Consider the following 15,205-nt stretch of genomic DNA (forward strand, 5'->3'; position numbering starts at 1 on the left):
GTCAAAAGATACATTTCTTGGACCACCAAAAGATCCTCCTCGAGGAGATCGTCAATTTTCTAGCAAAGGACGCGATAGAACTCGTCCCGGGCAACCAGGTAAACAAGGGTATTTGTTCAACTTTCTTCCTTGTGCCAAAGAAAGATTTGACAATGCGCCCAGTACTAACTTACGCCCTGCAAACAAGTATGTCAAGCCAAAGTGATGCGTTTGCTAGACATGATGGCGTCATGTATTTACCTGGTCCCCCACGCGCACCTGCGCATGCGGCCCATGCAAGAATGGTTGGCGAAACAGTGGTCTCAGGCAAGTGGTCAGTGGGATGATCTAGTGGTCGTTTCGCCAACACATGTACAAAGGCTTCACTGGTGGACAAGGGAGAACCTGTCAAAGGGGAAACCCTTTTTACGATCCAGAAGTACAGGCTGTAGTCGCAACAGATGCATCCCTGTCAGGGTGGGGAGCACACCTCCTTCACCACACAGCTCAGTAGCCAGGAATCATACCAATCTGCTAGAGCTTCTGGCAGTATTCAGAGCACTTCAAGCGTTTGAGCCCCACCTGTTGAACCGGTCAGTGCAGATCCTGACAGACAGCACAACAGCGATGTTTTACCTAAACAAACAGGGAGTTCGCCAAATCTGTCCAAGCTTGCCCAGAAAATTTGGATATGGGTACTCAGACGGAACATTTACCTGTCATCTCAACATGTTCCAGGGGATCTCAATTCGATAGCGGACGCTTTGAGCAGAGATCCCCTCCCAGAAGAACACGAATGGTGTCTACTCGGAGAAGTCGTAGAAGACTTCTTCTCACAGTGGGGTTTCCCCACTACAGACCTATTCGTCACAAGCGAAAACAGGCAATGCGCATCCAGGTTTCCTCAGCCAGACTCCAAGGGGAACGCCCTGTGGATGAACTGGTCAGGAATGTTTGCCTACGCTTTTCCACCAACCCCTCTCATGAGGAAGGTGGTCAACAAGATGCACAGGGAATCAATGACGCTCATCCTAGTTGCTCCCATGTGGGCGAGGCAACCGTGGTTCCCACACCTACGCAGACTAGCGGTGTACGAACCCATCAGGCTCCCGTGCTGGTACAACCTACTGTCCCCGCAACAAGGTCAAACAGTGCATCCTCAACCCAGCTCAATGAACCTGGCAGCATGGCTCCTGAAGTCATAGAGTTTGGACATCTCAACTTACCACAGAGATGTATGGACATCCTGAAAGAATCTAGGAAACCTAACACGAGGCACTGTTACTTTGATAAATGGAAAAGATTATGGTGCCAGAATAAGCAAATCAACCCGGTTGATTGCACTCCTTCCAATATTGTCACATACATGCTCCACCTGCTGGATGCAGGGTTGGTATTTAACTCACTCAAGGTACACCTGGCAGCGCTGTCAGCCTACACCACCTCCCACAACAAGGTTTTGTGGTGGAAGGTACCTGTGGTTAAAGCCTTCATGGAAGGGGTAAAGAGACTCCACCCTCCAATTTCAAACCCACCACCTGGATGGGACCTTACTGTGGTGCTTGCTAAGCTCATGGGCCCTCCCTTTCAACCCATGCATAAAGCCAGTTTCAAATACCTGACCTATAAAACTGCCTTCTTAGTAGCCATTACATCCATAAGAAGAGTCAGTGAAATTCAGGCTCTGTCAGTGCAGGATCCTTTCTTTACTGTTCATAAGGATAAACTGTTTCTACGAACACACCCTAGGTTCTCACCTAAGTTCATTTCTAAATTCCACGTTAAGCAGTCCATTGAGCTTCCGGCCTTCTTCCAAGAACCGAAAAGCTCTGCTGAGGTGAAACTATACACTCTAGATGTGCGAAGAGCGGGCCTCTACTATGTAGACAAGACCAGGCCGCTAAGAAAAACAGACCAACTGTTTGTCTCCGTAGCTACAGGCAGAGAAGGAGGTTGTGTCTCTAAAGGTGCCATCTCCTAGTGGATAGTCAATTGTATCCAGCTATGTTACTCCCTTTCTGAAAAGACTGCCTTATACGCCAAGAGCCCACTCTACAAGAGGCATTGGGGCCACTCTGGCTTTCATTGCAAATGTACCCCTTGACACCATTTGCAAAGCAGCTACATGGAGCTCTATTCACACTTTTACTCAGCACTACTGCATTGACACTCATTCCAAGACAGATACTCAAGTGAGACAAGCGGTTCTAAGACATTTATTTGCTCATGACCCTTCTCACATCCCACCTCCTAACACTGCTCGCTAATCTATGCACAGCATGTGATCTAAGCAGATTCCACAAGCCTCAGAAGGGATACATTACTCACCGTAATCGTATTTCTGATGCTTGTATCTGCTTAGATTCACATGCGCCCGCCCTTCCTCCCCTCTGCGAGAAGGCGCATGGATGCTTGTAGTCTTATCTTTCTATCTATCTGCTTGGATAACCTGTACTCGTGCTACTCCTCATGTCAGTAAAAATACAATCTGAGGGTCCTACACGTGTGAGGGATCATGGGTACAGTGGATGTCACACTAGGATAGTATTATTGGCACGCCCTGTGTCGACGTCCATTTTTGAGTTTCAAAAAACAAACTGTAATACTCCGCAGCTTCCACTAGATCTAGATGTCGGCCTATGTATACGATTACGGTGAGTAATTTTATATATATATATATATATATATATATATATATATATATATATATTTCTGAGGCTTGTGGAATCTGCTTAGATCACATGCTGTGCATAGGCCAACATCTAGTGGAAGCTGCGGAGTATTACAGTTTGTTTTTCGAAACTCGAAAATGGGCGTCGACACAGGCGTGCCAGTAATACTAGCCCTAGTGTGACGTCCACTGTACCCAAGATCCCTCACGCGTCTAGGATCCTAGGATCCGGCCATACTGGTCGGAAGCATCTTGCGGAGTCCCCTGGCCTTAGCCATACTTTTGCTAATTATTGAAGTTTAAAATTATTTAATTATTGACATCCTTCCCCACCCCAACGTCGACCCTCTACACTCGACGACGGCTGGAGAAGACATCGACCGTCGGCTGCTGCACGACGGATCTGGGCCTCGGAAGACCGCTGGCCTCGGCCCGGGCCTAGTAGGCCGCTGGCCTCGGCCCTGCAAGTAGGGAGAGTGGGGGGTGGTACATACTCTTCACTCTTGGTATATAGGTACACCTTATATATTTCCTACACTTACCAGCCCGCTGCCTCAAGGTGCGTATGGAGGGTACCCCTTTCCAATTCTGCCCCAAGTGCAACCGCAAATACCCTTGGGTCGACAGGCACGCCACGTGCAATCTCTGCTTGCCGAGGGACCACCCCGAAGCGAACTGCAGAGCGTGTAGTAGGTTTAAGCCTAAGACACTTAAGGACCGTTCGACAAAGCGTTGGGCCCACCACGCCAGGCAGGCGGCCATGGCAGCGGAGGGCGCCTTCAGCGATGGCAGCGACGCCGTACTTTCGGACGGCGAGGGCATTACGGCGTCAAAAGACCGCCGAGCGCAGGTCCCCGACCTCGGAAGGTTGTCCGGCAGGGCGGCTATGGGGAAGACCCCCGGTGACGCAAGCGCTACACACCCTACACACACTAAGCACACTAAGTCCAACCGAACCTCGTCGACTTCTCGGAAAGAGGCACGGATAGAACGGTCCGACTCGGTGTCCTCTGGGCGCTCTCGATCGAGATCGCCTCATGACGCAAGGCAATCATCCACTCTTGCCAAGAGTGCCTCGCTCCCTAGATTAACGGAAGTTCGATCGTCGGAAGACGAAGACGACTTCCACCCCCAGGCCGCGCTCCAGGAGACCGAGGCCGCAGTTAACACCAGCGAGGCCCCACGCTCGAAACACACAGATACCTCTCCCGACCCTCGACGCCAGGCGTCGAAAGTCTCTGGGGCCTCCAAGGGGCAGGGAAAACATTTTTCCACGCACGGGGAGGGGGGGAAACAGCGGAAAGCACAGCCTTCCACTCCTGTAAGACCATCCTTCCACCCTAAGCAGACAGACAAACACAAATCTACTGGGACATCAACATCCAGCAAGGGTACCCTTGATAAGTCCTCTAAGTTGCCTACTAAAGTCATACCCTGTTCCAAAGAATGGTCCAGTGAAGACATAGACAGGGTCATGTCAAGGATGTCTTCCTTAGCTGATTTTTATGACAAAAACCCAGAACATTTCCTTTCGTATGACCCTCAAGGGGCCACACCCTCAGGCTCCTCTGATCCTATCCCCTTAAGTAAAAAAGCCCGGTTCGAAAGACCTGAACCCTTCGAGGTGCAGCCTTACTCTACTCCATACTCTACTCCACACCCCAGATACCAAGGACAGCCTTTCCCTGAAGGGGACCAGGAGTTTAAAATTATGGAGGAACAAACCGGGACTGAATACTATGCGGATGATGAGGACCTGGAGGAGGTAGAAGATGAGCAGGAAATTTACAGAGTAGATTCCCCGGTAGAGACCGAAGCCCCAGTTACCGACTCGCCAGTTGATAACCAGCCCCTCCTTAACGAAGTTCTCGCTCGCGCAGCAGAACATTTTCACATCGACACACACGGTGTACAGGAGGAAAGGGACTTCGCAGAAGAGTTGGTGGGAGAGAGGAGGCCGGTCGCTCAGACCATCCCTATCCTTAAATCCATCCAACGTAGAATAGATCCATCCCTGGTGAATCCTAACCTCACCAGAGCCGTCAACCCCAGAGTCGAAAAACGTTTTCGGGCAGCCCAGTCTGACCCTCTTTATATAAGAGGACATCTTAAACCAGACTCCCTAGTGGTTACCAACACTCGGAAGAGGGCTGGGACACCCTTATCGTCGTCAGAAGCTCCTCCCGACAAGGAGAGCAAAAAACTGTACGGGTTTGGCAGGAAGGTAGCCTCAACGTCTGCCTACCAAGCAAGGATTGCAAACTCCACCACCCTGTTGGCAAGTTACAACTGCCATCAATGGGAAGAGGTCGCGGCGCTCATAGCCTCTGCTCCTGAACCGTTAAAGGGCCAGTTGGCTCGGATCTCGGCAGAAGGGAGAGCCGTGTCTGGTTGCATATTAAAAGCAACTTTCGACGCCGCGGACAACGCAGGAAGATTGATAGCAGAAGGTACTGTTATCAAGAGACATGCGTGGTTACGGCAGTCGGGGTTCAAAACAAAAACCCAGGCTTCATTAATAGACAAGCCGGTGGAACCCGATCTATTGTTTGGGAAAGCGGTCGAAGACGCACTTAAGAATGCCAAGGACGAATACGAGACTCTCAAATCCCTTGGCCAGCTTACCAACAAACCGCCTAACCAGAGGGGGAACAGTAATTTTCGTCGCCCACGCGGCCAAAATTCACAGAGGCAACTATGCCCAAGGACAGGGTACACAATGGAACAACAACCAGCAGTCTACCCAAAGTTACGGCAGGGGTAACAAGAGAGGTTGTGGAAGAGGCAGAGGAAGCCCCAACAAGGGAGGTGGCACGCCTCCACCAAAGCAGTGACGCTCAGTTCAGGGTCCCTTCTCACGCAACCCCAGTAGGGGGACGCATTTCCAACTTCACCCAGGCTTGGGAAGGGATCACCTCAGACAGATGGGTGCTGTCAACAGTGTCCACAGGATATTGTATAGAATTACTGCAGCGTCCCCGGAACCACCCTCCACGACAAAGAATACACTCCTTAGAACATCAGAAGATCCTTCTCGAGGAGATCGCCATTCTGCTAGAAAAGGACGCGATAGAACTCGTCCCAGGACACCAGGTAAACAAGGGTATCTATTCAACTTACTTCCTTGTGCCAAAGAAAGATTTGACAATGCGCCCAGTATTGGACTTACGGCCTGCCAACAAGTATGTCAAGCCCCAAAAATTCCGTATGACCACGCTACAAGAGGTAATCCCCCTCCTAAAAAAGGGGGATTACATGGCAACCTTGGATATGAAAGATGCTTATTTTCATATTTCCATGCTCCCAGCGCACAGAAAATACTTACGCTTCAAGGTGGACAGTCGCCACTACCAATTCAAGGTACTGCCCTTCGGGATAGCTTCAGCACCAAGGGTATTCACCAAGGTACTGGCGGTGGTAGCTGCACACCTACGCAGGGAGGCAATCCCAGTGTACCCTTATCTGGACGACTGGCTCATAACGGGGGAAACCCCAGGAATTTGCAGGTCAAACATTCAGAGGACTATCGACCTCCTCCACGAATTAGGCTTCTCTATCAACGAGAAGAAGTCAAGTCTGGGGCCAAGCACCTCAAAACAGTTCCTAGGAGCAATCCTAGATACTCAAAAAGGGTTGACCTTCCCTTCGGAAGAGAGAATTCGGAATATACTACTGCAAATTCCACATTATCAGTCAGGTCAACAAATAACGGTACGCAAAGCAATGCGGTTACTGGGCATGATGGCGTCATGCATTTACCTGGTCCCCCACGCGCGTCTGCGCATGCGTCCCATGCAGGAATGGTTGGCGAAACAGTGGTCTCAGGCAAGTGGTCAGTGGGACGATCTAGTGGTCGTTTCGCCAACACTCGTACAGAGCTTACACTGGTGGACAAGAGAGAATCTCGCAAGGGGAAAACCCTTTTACGATCCTGAAGTACAGGCAGTGGTGACTACAGATGCATGCCTGACTGGGTGGGGAGCTCACCATCTCCACCACACAGCTCAGGGTCTCTGGTCTCACTCAGTAGCCAAGAACCACATCAACCTGCTAGAGCTTCTGGCAGTATTCCGAGCGCTTCGGGCGTTCGAGCCCCATCTGCTAAACTTGTCGGTGCAGATCCGGACAGACAGCACGACAGCCATGTTCTATCTGAACAAACAAGGAGGGACTCGTTCGCCAAATCTGTCCAAGCTTGCCCAGAAAATCTGGATATGGGCACTCAGACGGAACATCTTCCTGTCATCACAACATGTTCCAGGGGAGCTCAATTCCCTAGCGGATGCCCTAAGCAGAGACTCCCTCCCAGAAGAACACAAATGGGTCCTTCACAGAGATATCGTAGAAGATCTCTTCTCTCAGTGGGGTTTCCCCACTATAGACCTATTCGCCACAAGCGAAAACAAACAATGCCCAGGATTTGCATCCAGGTTCCCCCAGCCAGACTCCCAAGGGAACGCCCTGTGGATGAACTGTCAGGGATGTTTGCGTACGCTTTTCCACCAACTCCTCTCATCAGGAAGGTGGTGTACAAGATGAACAAGGAATCGATGACGCTCATCCTAGTTGCCCCCATGTGGGCGAGACAACCATGGTTTCCACACCTACGCAGGATGGCGGTGTGCGAACCCATCAAACTCCCAGCCTGGTACAACCTACTGTCCCAGCAACAAGGTCAAACAGTGCACCAGGAACCCAACTCAATGAACCTGGCAGCATGGCTCCTGAGGTCATAGAGTTTGGGCATCTCAATTTACCACAGAGGTGTATGGACATCCTAAAAGAATCCAGGAAACCAAACACAAGGCACTGTTACTTTGACAAGTGGAAAAGATTCGTTATTTGGTGCCAGAATAAACAAATCAACCCAGTTGATTGCACTCCTTCCAACGTTGTAACATACATGCTCCACCTGCTGGACGCAGGTTTGGTTTTTAACTCTCTGAAGGTACACCTGGCAGCCCTCTCGGCTTACACCACATCCCATAACAAAGTATCGTGGTGGAAAGTACCAGTAGTTAAAGCCTTCATGGAAGGAGTAAAGAGACTTCACCCTCCTATTTCGAACCCACCGCCAGGATGGGACCTCAATGTGGTGCTATCTAAGCTCATGGGACCCCCTTTCGAACCCATGCATAAAAGTAGTCTCAAACACCTGACTTATAAAACGGCCTTCTTAGTAGCCATTACCTCTATAAGAAGGGTCAGTGAAATTCAGGCTCTGTCAGTGCAGGATCCTTTCTTTACTATCCACAAAGACAAACTGGTTTTACGCACACACCCCAGGTTCTCACCTAAATTTATATCTAAGTTCCATGTAAACCAGTCCATCGAGCTTCCGGCTTTCTTCCAGAACCCGCAAAGCTCAGCTGAGGTGAAACTACACACCCTTGATGTGCGTAGGGCGGTCCTCTACTATGTAAATAAAACCAGACCGCTAAGGAAAACAGATCAACTGTTTGTCTCCGTAGCTACAGGCAGAGAAGGGGATCGCGTCTCTAAAGGCGCAATCTCGAAGTGGATTATCAACTGTATACAGCTGTGTTACTCTCTTTCTGAAAAAACATTGCCTTTTACGCCAAGGGCCCATTCTACTAGAGGCATTGGGGCCACTCTGGCTTTCATTGCAAATGTTCCCCTCGACACCATTTGCAAAGCAGCTACTTGGAGCTCTATTCACACTTTTACTCAGCATTACTGCATTGACACTCATTCCAAGACAGATACACAAGTGGGACAAGCGGTTCTAAGACACTTGTTTGCTCATGACCCTTCTCACATCCCACCTCCTTCTTCTGGTACTGCTCGCTAATCTATGCACAGCATGTGATCTAAGCAGATTCCACAAGCCTCAGAAGGGATACATTACTCACCGTAATCGTATTTCTGATGCTTGTATCTGCTTAGATTCACATGCGACCCACCCTTCCTCCCCTCCGAGAGAAGGCGCATGATTGCTTGTAATCTTACCTTTCTGTCTATCTGCTTGGATTATCTGTACTCACGCTACTCCTCATGCTTCCTCATGTCAGAAAAAATACAATCTGAGGATCCTAGACGCGTGAGGGATCTTGGGTACAGTGGACGTCACACTAGGGATAGTATTTTTTTTTTTTTTTTTGCACGCCTGTGTCGACGCCCATTTTCGAGTTTCGAAAAACAAACTGTAATACTCTGCAGCTTCCACTAGATGTCGGCCTATGCACAGCATGTGAATCTAAGCAGATACAAGCATCAGAACTACGATTACGGTGAGTAATGTATCATATATATATATATATATATATATATATATATATATATATATATATATATATATATATGAGAGAGAGCTGTGTTTGTTCAGCATACTTCCCAACATGCAAGAAACCTGACATTTGGCATGTGGGTAGGTTCCATGGTGTAGACAATGTAAAGTATAAAATATAAATGTGCTATACCTTTTGTCTGTTTGTTGTTGCAGGAATTACTGTGTTAAGCACTGGTGCAACCTGGTAGAATGTGTACAAGTGCGCAGAGAAAAATAAACCGGCATTGGCAAAGCCAACTGTTTGGGGTTTTTGTTAGGTATATGTGATAGGCATTTGCCAGGTACTGATATTATGCTACTACCTGCTTATAAAACCGCAACAGCTGGCAAATGTTGTGATTGCATGGACATATGATAGCAGTGCTTGGCAAATGCTTGTTTTTTGTTTTTTGTACAAGGAACAGATAATAAAGTGGCTGATGACACACTTGGTTAATGTGTTCATTACAACATTAGCCATTTACTGCTGCAATTAAGCCATTAACTCTTAGCAGACTACTTAGAAATAAAACAAATGGACCTCAAAGAGATCCGCAGGGAAGGGGGATGTTGGGGGGGGGGGGGTTCAGCAGGAAGGGGCAGGAACTGGCTGGGAATGTCCATAGGGATTAGCATGGCCATGAACAGTCAATGGGTGGGCAAATAACCAAACAACACCTACAAGCTGTCTGTCCCTCCTCGCATGCCATCGCCCTTCTAGCTGTACTCCGATCCAATAAATTTGACTTAATCGCCCAAAATAAAAATGGAGTTGTCTAGTCTAAAGATGTACATAATGGACAGAGTTTTTAACGTTTCATTAACCAGCCTGCAATATAAGCAGACAGCAACAGTAAGCTTACTAAAAACATCTGGTACACCTAATGGAGAGCAACACACTGTGACTGCAACATTAAAGGCGACAATCCAGTGGATTTTGCTGTCTGCAAAACCTAAATATTTGTACTTTTCTAAAAATAAAAAAAAAATTCAAAAAGTAGCTGTGGAAACTGGGATGCATGATGGTACTTTTACAACTTAAAATTATGAGGGTTTTTGTGTCTTCCTTTTACATTCATGTTGAGCCATGTCCTTTCTATGGGAATATACACTTTGTGAATGTGCTCTTCTTGGACCATTGAAGGTCTTTCTTGCTCGTCCCCTGTTTCTGCGCTTTAGATGGTATGCGCCGCCAGCATTCAAGAACTCGCATTCTTCTACAGACTGTATTGATTGGCACCAACTCACCTCCTAATAAAATATTAAAATAAATCAATGTGTTTATGTTCGGACAGTTTCTGCCCTGCCGAAGTGACATGTCTTTGTTTTTCAGATTGATGACTACAGCATGGTGCGCTTCTTGCCTTTCGATCGATCTGATGAGGAGTGTATTAACATCGCACTGCAGCACATTGATTTTGCCATTCAGTATGGAGAGGATTTGGAATTTAAGGAGCCAAAGGTAAATCCTGGCCATTGTGGGTGTATTTCTTTATAGAATCCTCAGTGTGCTTGAATGTCTGTCTTCCCTTATTGTAGCTTGACTAACATTTGGGGATGCCCTCAAAGTTGCAATTGACTAAGCCTATTTGAATGTTCCCCCTTATGTGTTGGTGCATATGGGTGTGCTGTAACAGCTACTAATCATAGATGTAGGGAATGGGATAATGTATATATTTCTGTATTGCCACCTAGTATAAAAAGAGCTGAACTTGGAACTCCACAACCTTCGCTTCTCCCTACATGGTTCTTAACTAGCGGGGAGTACAAACCAGTTGCATTTTGCCATTGAGACATGGATGCAAGGCTGCGAAGCTGCTCTCCAATCAAAGACCTCCTCCTGCATACAGCATGAGCGTTTAGTGCTCTCAGTTCAGGTGTTTTTACAGTGTCTGCTTCATGCCGGTTATTCCTGAATGCAGGGGGACGGGAATACACGACATGTTACTGCTTCTTTGAAATTGGGTTAAATGTGTGTTTAAATTTACTGCTATGTGGCTGTTCGGTGGAAGGCGTGTTCCCTACCAATGGCTGCAGAATAGAACGAAAGGTGGCTTTTCTGCATGATTGTGTGGTGGGAGGTGTCGGCAGATTAGTAATGCATGGACTTGAAGGTGTGCAATGTGTGTTACCACTGCGTTGCTGCTATAAGGGGTGGCAAGTGTGTTTTTTGCCATCATTGCCCTTTTCCATTGCATGGCCCATTATGTAATAATGCTGTACGATCAAACCTGCATTGCCACTGTTGTAAACGTGCTCCATTACTGCATTGGTAAAACTGAACTCAACACGGTGCTGGCAATAGTAGTAAATAATGCTGTTTTATTTCTATTCTGGCAGGAGGTCGAAGAAGATCCGTCGTCCAACTATGATGAATTTTTTCAGGACCGTGCGGATGAAGAAAAATAGCTGGATTGGTTTCAAGTTGTCATCGCAGTGTTTTCCAGAAAATCTGAGGCTAACGTGTTTCCCTTCTCTAAAGAGCACACTGTGGTTTCTACATGAATGCCTGTAGACCATCTCATCTTGAACACCAAGCGGCGACTCAGTGCAAGGGCATCCTACATCAATGTAGCATCTGACAGCACGGCATGAAGCGCTTGCCCTCCTGTTTCACCTCTAAATGGCCACCTCGGGACCCTTTACTGGTGTTAATTGGCAGTAAGAGTGCTGTAGGGATCTGTGAATTAATACTTAAGCAATATTTCAGGTCTGTTATGCAGTGCATCGTTTACCCTCATGACAACTACCCCTTTTCAGTTCTTTGGCACCTTAGTCAACCATAAGGCCTTGTAAAAGAAAAAAGTGAATTACTGCCCTTTTAGAGTGTCTGAATTTCTGTACTGGCTATCAAATAAGGGCATTCAGCTGCTACTCATGTTTTTCATTTTCGTAAAGAGGTATATAAAAAGGATAACTTATATATTCTTGGTGCAGTTAAATGTAAACATTGCATAGATTATTTTTCAACCAGAGCTGCTGTGGTTGCATTCAAAGCTCCACAACCTTAGACTATTAATGTCGAAAACCATTCCGAACCGAATTGATTTTTTTATTTTATGTTTTTACATGTTGCCATTTTTATATCTATTTGAAAGGATTCCCATTTTCCCTGCCTTATCACACAAGTTTTCCAGTTTCAGCGTACCCCTTCTCGCACAACTGTACTTTCGCAGTTTAGCGCCAACCAAGCTAAATTTGATCTTAAAGGTGAGATCTGCCGCAAGAAGTCACCCGTCTGTGTTTCTTCATTATTGCACAATCCAAGTGGATTCAATCGTTTCCTACAGGTGGATGCTTGGTTAGCTGCCTGATTTAATTTAAGACCGTCAATGAGACTGTGTCAATTTTTCAAGTTCAAAGAGGATTAGAACTCCCAGTGCCCAGGAGAAGAAGGGCATAGCTCTGCAGAGTGCCCCAGAGTTTTTGCAGTTGTTGGAGTAAGACTCAGACACAGGTCTTCTATATGGCTGCAAATACTGGTGCAATTGCGTTGCCATTGATGATGAAAATATGCCAGTGATCGTGCACCAGTTAACGTGAGCACCAAAGTGCATTATCTAGAGATTGAAATACATCTTGAAAATGCAGCTTAGTCTGAAACGTCGACGCCAACCAATGCAATGATGGAGCTGTACAGTGTGGAGTTCCCAATATGGTGGGAGATGTACAGTGTGGAGTTCACAATATGGTGGGACAAAGTGTGTATAAAAACTCCAAACTATTATGGATTCTGGCTCCTAAATTGTGTGTTCCCATTACAGGACTGTATAGCTCCACAAACTCTTCTGAAATGTTGCACTGGAAAAAGGAATTGGCTGCACAGTTACAAGTCGTTTTTTGTGCTGGAAAGTTTGGGGGTATTCTGTTTGTAGACTTTCAGTGGTCTGATCAAGAGCAACCTTCTGCAGGAAATCTGGCTCTTGTAGTCTGATGCATCAGGTGTTCTCCCAACCCACAAATCCTTCCAGCACATGGATGTCCAGGAAATGTTTTTGTTTGTTCAGTGTTGTTTAGTGCTGGTCTCATCGACCCACTGAAAAGTAAAATCATTTAGGTTTTTAGAATAACCCACAGACATGCAAATAATCTGCACTGAAATTCATTGGATGCAAATTCTTCCTCATGCATATCTGCGATGGATATCTTGAAAACCTGATGGGATATTACTTATCAGTGAATGTGGAAATTGGCCCTAGAGTTTTGTAACAGTTGTTTTCTGTTAACCATTATATAATCAAGTCTGTATAGTCCTTGCAAGAGGATTCTCCCTGTGCCTCAAACGAAAAATAAAAGGTTTGATATTTCAACATTTGAAATGGAAGTCAAATTTGTTGATTCACTCTGCGCAGTTTTTTTAGTTTAAAATATTAACTATTATGGATGTACAGAACAGCAGTTATATAAGCCATTCTAAATCTGTAAATGACAATACACAGAGTACAGATCTAATATATGAATAAACAATACCTACTGGATAAGACAGTTCTAAAAAAGGGGGGTGCATTAGTGGTTACAGACATGGTGTGTGGAAACGTACCCAGTGTTGGCATGTAGCGGCTCAGGTCACTATTCAGGTAAGTGCAATGGGGGGGGGGTATGCAAGAATAAAAATAGTCTGTGATTAAGGAACCATATTCTGTAGAGTTCAAGGTGGACCGTATGTAAAACAGTCGATTGTTAAGGAGGTTTTGCTCAACAGATGTATAAATCTAGTTTAGACTAAAATGTTTGATTGTGCAGTTTTGCTTCTTGTTTCCTGAATGCAAGCTCCCCACAGTGTTGTATTTGACAAACCCACGGCCCACCAAGTTATGGCATGAGAGCTAATTAATATTCTCCTAGCTTCGCACAATCAATTTGATACCAGTGGCAAGTAAAACATCTAATAAAAGGAAATCCTGAAGATCAGGTTATTTAGTGACCGGGAAGGTGTTTGCCCATAAGCAAGTGGGTTGAGTATCCATTATGAAGTTGACCTGGAAAATGTGGCACATTTCTTTTTCTGTCTCCTGCCGGAAGAAGCAGAATTTGTCCCACATAAACTTTGTATGAATTAAGTCTCCGGGTTCTTTAGAGTAGTGCCAGCAAGTAGATGTTGTTTGGGGATTAATGTGTGAGAAAATGTGACTACCAAATATTATATAAGAAGTTTATGCTATAGGTAATCTCCAAATAGCAGGACGTGTATTCTGAATCACAGGGCAAGGGAGGGTTTGGAAAAGCACTCATTCCATTTGTTCAATTACTTTATCTTTAGAATATTTGGATTTTAACAATTTGTAAATCCTCGAGTTATGCCTGCCAATTGTAACGTTTTTCTGGGGCTTGATTAAATTCAGGGTGCTCCTTGATAATTGCATTTGGAGATGCATGCTTAGTTATGCAAAAGAGTTATTTGTTTATTTAATATAGCGCAAAAACCAAAACCCTCAGGTAGCTGGGCGCAAGCATTACAAGAATAATTGAGAAACTTAGTTACAAAGCAATGCAAGAATACTTAAAAGCTTGGTTACAAGAGTAGGAAGTTACAAACAGTGAGTAATGAAACCGATGAAACAAAGGTAGTGTGGATGCAGCCAACTGTTGGCAATGTCTGAGAAAGTGCCAAGTGAGATTCAGAGACACAAACAAATGGAAACCAGAATATACATTTGGCAATGGCGAGACGTAGTAATCATAGGGGGCATTACAGTAGGCGGGGGTTGTATGGGAAAAGAGGCGGTCAGGTTTCCCATTGCAAAGATCCTTCACTAAAGCAAGGCAGGTTTTGATCATTGAAATCTGATCAAGATGCAAGCAATTACTTATTTAGTTGTGTATGTTTCTGTTTATCACAAAGGATGGTTCCCTTTACCAATTATGCTGCTCAAATTCTCAATTCTTAGTCCACATACAAAAGGATGCAGTTGGCACAACCGTGTACGCAGACTTTGTGGGCAGTAGAACAAAACACGCTAGAAGTAGATCTTGTCTCGGTGTCTCTCGAGACACATATTTCAAATGCACACAACCAAGCTTTAAGGTGTAATGCACCACCTTCTGACACACAACTATCTCCTATCTTGCTCTCCCCTAACATACCCATAAAAACCTTCAAATAGACAAATTTGGCATAAATTCTGATACTCTATTGCTGCCTTTTGTTCTGTAGATGTGTAGAATGTACAGTTCACTATGTAACATCTTAGTGAAGTGCTTTGTTGCCAATATGGCTGTCTTTGCTGTTTGAGAAAATAGTGGGCACTTCCCACTTTTTTGTTGAC

General features: G+C 45.8%; 1 protein-coding gene across 1 annotated transcript in view; it reads left to right on the forward strand.

Annotated features, from left to right (window-relative positions):
- GPN3 (GPN-loop GTPase 3) overlaps positions 1-13,249 on the forward strand; it is a 258,803-nt gene extending 245,554 nt beyond the window's left edge. The window contains exons 7-8 of the mRNA XM_069619549.1: positions 10,273-10,401; positions 11,280-13,249. Of these exons, the coding sequence (XP_069475650.1) occupies positions 10,273-10,401; positions 11,280-11,348 (198 nt within the window). The 3' untranslated portion in view covers positions 11,349-13,249. The remainder of the gene's footprint in view (positions 1-10,272; positions 10,402-11,279) is intronic.
- Positions 13,250-15,205: the final 1,956 nt, after the last annotated feature.

This window comes from Ambystoma mexicanum, chromosome 10 (assembly GCF_040938575.1).
Source record: "Ambystoma mexicanum isolate Mex_15411 chromosome 10, UKY_AmexF1_1, whole genome shotgun sequence".
In the NCBI taxonomy this organism is placed as follows: Eukaryota; Metazoa; Chordata; class Amphibia; order Caudata; family Ambystomatidae; genus Ambystoma; species Ambystoma mexicanum.